Source organism: Apodemus sylvaticus, chromosome 12, assembly GCF_947179515.1.
Source record: "Apodemus sylvaticus chromosome 12, mApoSyl1.1, whole genome shotgun sequence".
Lineage (NCBI taxonomy): Eukaryota > Metazoa > Chordata > Mammalia > Rodentia > Muridae > Apodemus > Apodemus sylvaticus.
The window spans coordinates 37,264,322-37,273,409 of NC_067483.1; the positions used below are offsets into that span (position 1 = coordinate 37,264,322).

Below are 9,088 nucleotides of genomic sequence, written 5' to 3' on the forward strand. Positions count from 1 at the left end.
TTATTATCTGTGGTCATCTTGAGGAGCCAAGGAGGAGACCTGCACCCTGCTCCGGGTGTGAGGATGGAGTGGAACACATTTGCTGCAGTGGATTCACAGTAGAGGCTGGTGCAGTGGGGTTGACACAGCCCAGAAAGACTTTTCAAAGTTACTGCCCCCAGCACACCATGGGTGCCTGACAGTGCTTGGCGGTCCACAGTGGGGAGGGGGACTTGCTGCTAAATGATGGGGTGGGGGGCGGGGGGACCCTAGAACTGCTTTGACTCGTTCCTTCTTTGCCTGGGGGTCAAGGCATCTTGCACACAATCCAAGTATGCGTCTTACAGCCCCACGTTAAAGCGCGCCACCAACTGTCATCATCCGGCATTTACTGCACAGCTTTATTACTACGTCCAAAGCAGCCGCGGGCTCTCGGCATACATGGAAACTGGCTAGCAATCCGGTTAGGTCCCCTCTTCCCCGTCTGTCTTCTGGTGACACAGCGAGGACTTCATTCCCAGGAAGAAGCGTCTCCCGATCTGGATCCGAGGACTCGACCTGGAATCCGGATGACCAGAGAGTCGATCCTCCCGAGCACCGCCATCACCGGGGTGAGGCGATCGCCCCGGGCACGGCTGCTGACCTCATGCAGTCTTTCTGAGGTGGCAGATGTCTGGACGCTTTCCAGGTCGTCTCACGGGACTCGGCCTCGGTGAATCAGTTCGGTGCAACCACGAAGCTCGTCAGCGGTGTGACGGTGTGGCAGGTCCGCCGACCTTCCTGCGGCACGTGTTTACCTTCCCGACGATGAGTCGGCGCTGCCCGGCGTTCGGGAGGCGGCTTGCATCATTCCCGACCTCCCTGCAAGGTGACATTCTGCTCGGCGAGACTCGGGAAACTCCTTCCCCGCCCTCCTCCTCCCCGGAGCATAAATGCTGCCGCCGACGCCAACGCGAAGCTCGCCACGCCGCCGCAGCGCTCGGAGAGCTGGCTAACCCCTAGCCACCAGCCGCGGCCGCCCTTAGCACTTTAAGAGCCCGCGCGGGTTTGGAAGGGCCGAGGCCGAGTCCCCATCGAGGTGTCGCGAGAAGCGGCCCCGGTGGCTACTTCTCGCGATGTTTGGAGGCACCAAAGGCGGCCATTTTGGGGTCCCCCCCGCTGGCTGTTCCGGCGCCGTCCCCCCAGGCTGAGGCTGGGACCAAGGCTGGCCCCGCGGGAGGCCGGCCGGCCGACGCTATGTGGCGGCTCCGCTGCAAGGCCAAGGGTGGCACCCACCTTTTGCAGGGTCTTTCCAGCCGGACCCGCTTACGGGAGCTGCAGGGCCAGATCGCCGCTATCACCGGCATCGCTCCGGGCAGTCAGCGAATCCTCGTCGGCTACCCACCGGAGTGCCTGGATCTCAGCGACCGGGACATCATTCTTGGGGACCTGCCCATCCAGTCAGGTACGGGCACCGGCCGGGGCCGGGGCCGGCTTGGAGGACGTTGAGGGGAGAAGAGTGAAGCCAGGAAGGCAAAGTGCCGATGTGACAGCTAGGGGCTTCGAGGACCAGAAGCCCGGGAAAGCCGGGGCAGGTGTCCAGTCATTTTACCTGTGATTAGAGACCAGCCTGGAGTCCTGAAGTTCCCTGTTCCCCAAGCCTGCTTCCAGGTCATTGGTTTTCTCTGCTACCAAAGGAGAGCAGGACCCTTTTTTCCCTGACAGGATGACCTTTTTGCCTATCCTGATCAGCAGTTGAGATACCGATTTTTTTTTTTGTCTTAGTTTTTTCCGTTTTTAGTTTGTTTCGCGAACACTTGGACGTTAATGTTTTTTACCGTAGAATTACCCAACAGCGGTTATTCGTTCCCAGTTTTAGAACTTGAACGTCAGTGTTGACCATTAAAAGCTGTCCATTTCGTGTCAAGGGCCCTCGGACCGTCCAATGGTCATGCGAAGTGCAAGAACACCCCGGTGACCTCCATAGTCTGGAGAACATCCGAAAGATTTGGTTTTTAACTTGAAATGCAACGTGAAGCATTTTGTTCTGTTTTTTTCTTCTCTTTCCGAAGACACAGTGGAGTAAACACAAACAACCTTAAAGTTACTGGCCTCTTGTGTACAAAGTTGCACACTCTCCTTGGTAACCCGCATTATGCTCTGAACTCATTTGGTTTCTAGTTTACTGAGTTGGCTGATAAACGCCCAATCTATAATTTCTCTGCAGTTCTGCATTTGTTTTATTTTTAACAGGTGACATGCTGATCGTTGAAGAAGACCAAACCAGACCAAAAACTTCACCTGCGTTTTCAAAACATGGTGCTCCTAGTTATGTCAGGGAATCTCTGCCTGTGCTTACCAGAACCGCAGTCCCAGCAGACAACTCTTGCCTCTTTACCAGTGTGTACTACGTCGTTGAAGGAGGAGTCTTGAATCCAGCTTGTGCCCCTGAGATGAGACGCCTCATAGCACAAATTGTAGCAAGTGACCCAGACTTGTATAGCGAGGCGATCCTGGGAAAGACGAACGAGGAGTACTGTGACTGGATCAGAAGGGATGATACTTGGGGAGGAGCGATTGAGATATCAATCCTGTCTAAGTTTTATCAATGTGAAATATGTGTAGTAGATACACAGACAGTCCGAATTGATCGTTTTGGGGAAGATGCAGGGTATACCAAAAGGGTTCTCCTTATCTACGATGGCATTCACTATGACCCGCTTCAGCGTAACTTCCCTGATCCAGACACCCCTCCTCTGACCATTTTCTCTTCGAATGATGATATTGTACTTGTCCAAGCACTGGAATTAGCTGATGAAGCTAGAAGAAAGAGACAGTTCACGGATGTAAACCGCTTCACCCTGAGATGCATGGTGTGTCAGAAGGGCCTCATCGGGCAAGCGGAAGCCAGGGACCATGCCAGGGAGACAGGCCATACCAACTTTGGAGAGGTGTGATCTGTTCCTAAGAGTTGGAGCCTACTACCTCACAGATCCAGAAGGCTCTGGGTTTTCCAATAAGCTATTCATAACCCCACAGAATAGAACACAATGCTTGGACCATCCTTTTATCTTAAACTAGTATGACTGACACTGAAATTCCTTGTTAAGATTAAAATCAGTGTGCAAGTTTACAGATGTGTGTCTACACTGGTGGCATGCCCTCTTTCGACTGGGGTGTTGGAATAGGTGGTTTTGGCCACTTCTGATGCTTACCCGAAGACTGGATTGTATTATAAAGCAGCACCCAGCGGCTTTAGCTTAGAAGAAAACATATGTTAGGTAACGTGGAAAGGCTTGTGGAGGGCCACTGGACATAAGCCACAATGTCTCCAGTAGTTGATTTCCTTTTAATAACTTTGAATGAGCTAGTAGTTTCTAAATTCTGAATTGATTCATCAAATGAAGATACTCAGAATTGTCAAAACTTTTTATATTGCAATTTGGTAGACTTTATAAGTGTATCTAACTACTTACAAGTACATTAAAAGCAATTTTACAGGGATAAGTATATCCCTTGAGAATGTTATCTAAAACAGGAATTAATGTGGTCCTGTTGAGATTTCTAGTGTATAAAACCTGAATGTATAAGGGGAAAAGGTGCCTGAAGCAGCTTACTGAAGCTTTGAAAGACTGTTGGCCTTGTGCTTTAATGCAATTCATGTTTTTGGTGTTTGTCACATTAGATAATTTTTTTAAATGAAGCAGGGTATGCCTTTTTAAGTGCTAATTTAGTTTAAAATTCAAGAAGTATCTTGAAAATTTGAGTGTTTATTTCTTTTGCTTTTTTACATATAAATTTTTCTAGAAGGATTTAATTTCCTCAGCTCTTCAGCTCAAAGCACTTCTTACAAACAAGTCTTCCTCTAAAGTGTCAGTGGTATACTTTGGTTTCCTGAAAATCATTTCCATAGGTAACAGTGTTCATAGCTCCACTATGATCTTTTGGATATTCCACATTTCTGCAAGTTAGTACTTTGTTCATCTGTGATCTTTGACTTTCAGTTTTTAAATAATTGATTTGGTTTGTTTCACTTAGAAAATATACCAAGTTTTAAAATCCTTGCCTTACACAGCTCTCTCAGAACACTGCTGCCTAGTGTCAGGTATGTAGCCATTTGCTTGATGGATTGATCCTCAACGCACTTGCTCTCAAAACTTAGCTTCACTATAGAATCTTCCAGGTAAAGTTTTCTACCTCTTAATTCCTCTAAAGATCAGGGATGCTGTTATAATTAGTTGTATACTCAGTCATACAATGTATAGAGGCATACTGTTGTGAAGTGTTATCTTGATCTCATTTATTAAATTACTCAGAGAACCATTGGTGTACTTTAAAGCACTTACATCTTTCCAGGATTCTTCTTAACAAATGTTTTAAAATCAAAGTCAACCCTTAGCCTTTTACATGGTAATGGTGACCATGTGAAATTAAGGAATGTTAAAGTGAACAATTTAGAAAGTTCCTTTAAGGACAATTGAACAATTCACAAAGTATGCGTCAGTCGTCAAATGACATACATTCTCTCTTGGGTTGAGACAAGGTCCCCCTGTGTTTCTTGCTGGCCTGGAGTTTGCTATGTAGACCCGGCTCTTCCAACTCGAAGTGATCCTTCTGCCTCTGCCTTCTGAGTGTTGACATTATAAGCAGGGACCACCAGACCTGGTCAGGTGACTTTTCTTGAATACCCTTTGTGCACATAGCCAGTCAGGCAATGGCGTTATCGTCATATAAATTGAAAATGTTTTTCTTTTTTCAGCTGAGCCTTAAAAATAGTACTAGTGAGCTTAGAATGCTGAGCACTGGCGTTCATGACACGTGAATGACTGTCATGAGTCTCTTTGTACCTGTCCTCTGGTTCAGATTGTTTAAAATTTTGTTTCCTCTATACAATACTTAATTTAAAGCTATACATTAAAAATGTAACACTGGGTTATGCATCATATTTATAAAGCTTGCCTTCCTTTACCACTTGAGCATCCAAAGTCAGTATTTCTAATATTTTGGATCCAGAAGTTTGTTCATGCAACAAGTATTTATTGAATAATTTATAATGTGTCAGGCCTGTTCTGTTTTTTGAAAATAAATTCCTGTCACTTTAAAATTGAGTCTGTATAATGTACAGAGGTTTTGTTTAGTAAATGTAGAGAAATAGAATGAGCATTGGTATCTTAAAAATCAAATCTAAGTGTTATTTGTATGTCTTGTTTAGTATTTATTTAGGGGATTGTTTCTTATTCTGCTTTATCTTTTACTTGGTTTGTCTGGTTGCCAGGTAGATACTTGATAGTGAAATGGCTTTCAAAAAGACATTTTAATCATTTGCTGATATGAGAACTGGTTTTAGAGTAGTGTTTTTGTTGTGAAACATTCCAGGTGAAGCATTATATGCAAGTTATTATTAATTTCTCTTCATTCCTAATACAAGCTGTTAAGCCTCATAGAACTTATATTTTTTCCTGTATTTATTAAGCTCTTGAAATTATTGTGAGGAAACTTTTAGAATTTTGAAAAATCTGTGAACTTAGTTGCAGCAAAGCTAAAAGAAACTATGTCCTAATGAAACCCTTTCGGTTCAGTTTTTGCCTGTCCTACAAGAATTATTTTTAATTAAAGTGAGTCAATTTACATTAGTGGTAGAATAAAAATTATGCTTTGCCTCCACTTCCCCAGTATCCCCCACTCCTTTTTGGATTAAAGATTCAGTGTGTTTTTATAAAGATGCTCTAGTCACAGCAGTAGTCCAAATTAATGTCCCTGGGAATTTTGTGATATGACACCACATGAAGGCATCTGGATGCTACCGTATCTTTTGCTAGTGATTCATGGTTGACTTCTTAAAGCTCTCCATGAATGTGAAGTGGTCACAATCAAGTAGTTACTGGCCAACCTAACCATATTAGGAACTAATACTTACATTAATGTCATTTGAATACTCTATTAATATAGAGTTCAAGTCCCAGAAAAAAATCAGAATCCCAAATCAATATTATTTCACCTCCCAGCTATGCCCCTAACTGCTCCTGCCTTACCTACTTGCCTGTCTAGTTTCCTCCCTTCAAGCTGCCCTAGTTGAATTTTTTGTCTTTGTGGAAAAATTACAGTAGGATATATGTGAAATTAAGCAACTATAATACACACACACGTTATATATTAACAAATCAGGTGGCCTTCTTAAATTTACATATATTAAAAGTTACATTTTTCACGTGTTGAAACATCATTTGCAGCACTTTAAAAATTAGAGAATAAAAGTTTACATAGCTCTCTAGAAGATCTTGAGGGCAGTGACGATACCATCCCAAGCTGCTAGCCAGCAGCTCTCATAAGCTCTTGCCGTCAGTATTTGTTTATCTTATGATACAGTCCAATTTCTCTCTCTGTTAGGAGCATGGTCTGTGTCCTAACATAAGGAATGTTACTTCTGTAATGTGATTGTTAAAGAGTAGATCCATTAAACCTTTCGTTCATTTTAAGCAAACTTGTTTTGGAGAAATTGATTTTTGAGTAAGATATGCAAGCAGTAATTGCAAACCTGAAGGAACACTATTTGAATAAACTAGTTTGTTACAGTGCTAAGCATCAAACCAGGGCTTTTTGCTGCTAGGGTAAGTGCTTATTGATCAGCCTTCCTGCCCCAGGATGTTTTCTTAATACCTATTGTAATGTGGCCAACTGAGTGAATGTAAGACTGCCTTGGTTGTGGGAAAGGTTTGGTTTTTTGGTTGTTGTTTTTGGTTTTGTTTTTTCTTCAAAAATTAGCTTAACATTTTGTTTACATTTTGCTTTGACTCTTGTATTTGAAAAACAAAGTATTATGTTTACTGAATTATGGGGTGTGTCTTAATTCATTTGATTTAAGGAAGCGTGCTAGCCTTCCCATGGCGTCTTAAAGTGAACAGGATGCGTACTACTAGAAAGGCAGTGTGTAAGGCCATGAATACAGCACCGTGCATGCTGTACGTTTTTACTTTCGGTTTGAAGCACATGAACCTGTGTGTGGGAATTTAAGTACCGTGAATGTATGGCTTGGCTAAGTTCTAGGTAAGGAGGCTGAGAGTTTGTACCAAGATGATGTGGCTTGTCTCCAGAACGCCTGTAGAATGCTTAGCTGAGTGTAACCCACAGTTACTTAAAGGACAAGGGCTGCCTGTTGACTTTCCGTGCCATTCAAGGTGCCACAGGAAATACATTTGTACCAAATGCTTTGTTTTCTTTAAGAATGCCTAATAAGTACACATAGCTGTCCAAAGGTTAAGAATGAAAAATAGTCTTGTTGTGGCTGTGCTAACACAGTAGAAGCAGAGTTCCTTAAATAAGAAAATCACCAGGAAAGCCTGAAATACGGAGCTCAGAACATAAGTCAAAGGTGTAAAAGGGGGCCAAACAGAAAGAGCTGTTTTCTTGGTATATGAAAATGTGCTCTTAGTGTTGCTTTCAGAATGTTCCCTTGCCGCTTGCCAGCAAGTTTCCAAGGTCGATGCACTGCTGCTCTCTGGGAGATGTCTAATTTCATTTTATACAACTCATGATTTTGCCTTTGTTATTAAGATGCATTCATTTTATTTATGATATGTGATTTTTCAATATCTAAATGTATGAAGTGACTTGTTTTAAAGGAATAAATGAAGTGAAAACATTGTTGTGTGAGCATATTTTGGGATCAGGGCAAAGGGCCAGTAAAGAATACTACACTCAAGTTACACATTACCAGCAGCACACGGCCTGGCTTTGTGTAGCTGATTCTCACGCCCTTCAGGTAGTTAAGTGTTTCTTCTTACTGATGCCAGAAAGCACTCAGAATTTCTCTTCACTGACTAAAGTTCTATCTAAATTTCCTGAAGTTTAATTCAATAACCTTTGCTGATGGATTGTTTAATTGGAAAGGTTGGGTGTTCCTGGTTTTAGTAGAGTAGGGTCTAGATGTGTTTAGATCTGTTTGAAGATGGTGGCTTCTCTGACCCTGGATAATGTTTCAGTGTCAGCAGTTTAACACTAGAAACCATCGAGCTGTTAAAATTGGCTAACAGTTTTCTAACAGACTGAAGTCCATAAACATACACAGCACACAGAAACTTAACAAGAACAGACAGAAATGGATGCTTTAATATTTTTTAATTCAAATCCTGTGTTATGTCTCAAGTGATGATAAAAAATCAGATGGTCTTTGCCATCTTGAAAAATATTTTAATACTAGCTATAAAATAATTACAAAACAATTTCTTCCTCCTTCCAAATGGTGTTATGGTATCACACGCTCACACAGAGAATCAAGTTTTTTCCCACTTATTCTGTTAAAGTTTTGGAAAGAGAATCTTGGATGTGGTAGAGGCTACAAAGCAGGACCTCCATTTGTGACAAATGCATACTTTTAGAGTGAATAAAGATCTTACATCTCCCAGCCTGAAATTCAGCAATTAAAAACAGGAGAATCTACAAATATGATTTGTTTTGAAACTGTGTTCTGATCTGGATGCCTTTTTGTGTAAGTGCCAGGTGACACAGAGTAACTCATTGTAACAGTAACTATAAGCCAAACAAGAGTTCCCAGTCAGGTGAGAGTCTGACATCCACTGGGTATAGTCCTTGTTGAGTTCAGCTGTCAAAAGTGCCATTCAGCTGTTGAGCATCTCGGCTACGCAGTCTGGAATGGACAAATATCTCCAGAAGAAATGTGGCCCCAGATGTCAGGCCTACCACACCCTTTCCCTGCTCCAGACCTGCTCCAGACTGTACCAAATTCTTAATTGTCGTTTTTGTTCTTCATTACTGCAACAGAAGACTCATCTGAATTTCCTGGTTCAACATTTCTAGGTGACATTTACCTAGAATGCCTTGTGATTATCAACAAACTACCACCATGAAAGTTAACAAAGGGGGAGGCTATAACTTGGAAGTGGCAGGTGGAGGAGGAGAGTAAAATGAACATGAACATTTCTCTCCGTCCCCTTCCTCCTTGCAGATATTGTACTGAAATATCCACCCAAATTGTAGACCAAACTTGACAGTTAATAGAGTTCTGCTTTTTTATAGTTTATGGCTGAAAGTACTTCCCACCGAGGCTAGGAAATCAGGGTTCCTTACGGGCTTTATTGAATTACTTCTCCTAGAGCATGAGTATTACATGGGA

General features: G+C 42.6%; 1 protein-coding gene across 1 annotated transcript; it reads left to right on the top strand.

The window, feature by feature from the left end:
- Positions 1–1,000: 1,000 nt before the first annotated feature.
- Yod1 (YOD1 deubiquitinase) lies at positions 1,001–7,597 on the top strand. The gene is given in 3 exon segments (XM_052200985.1): positions 1,001–1,157; positions 1,159–1,423; positions 2,212–7,597. Coding segments are annotated over 3 exon segments (1,032 nt in total). The 5' UTR covers positions 1,001–1,094; the 3' UTR covers positions 2,916–7,597.
- The last annotated feature ends 1,491 nt before the right edge of the window (positions 7,598–9,088 follow it).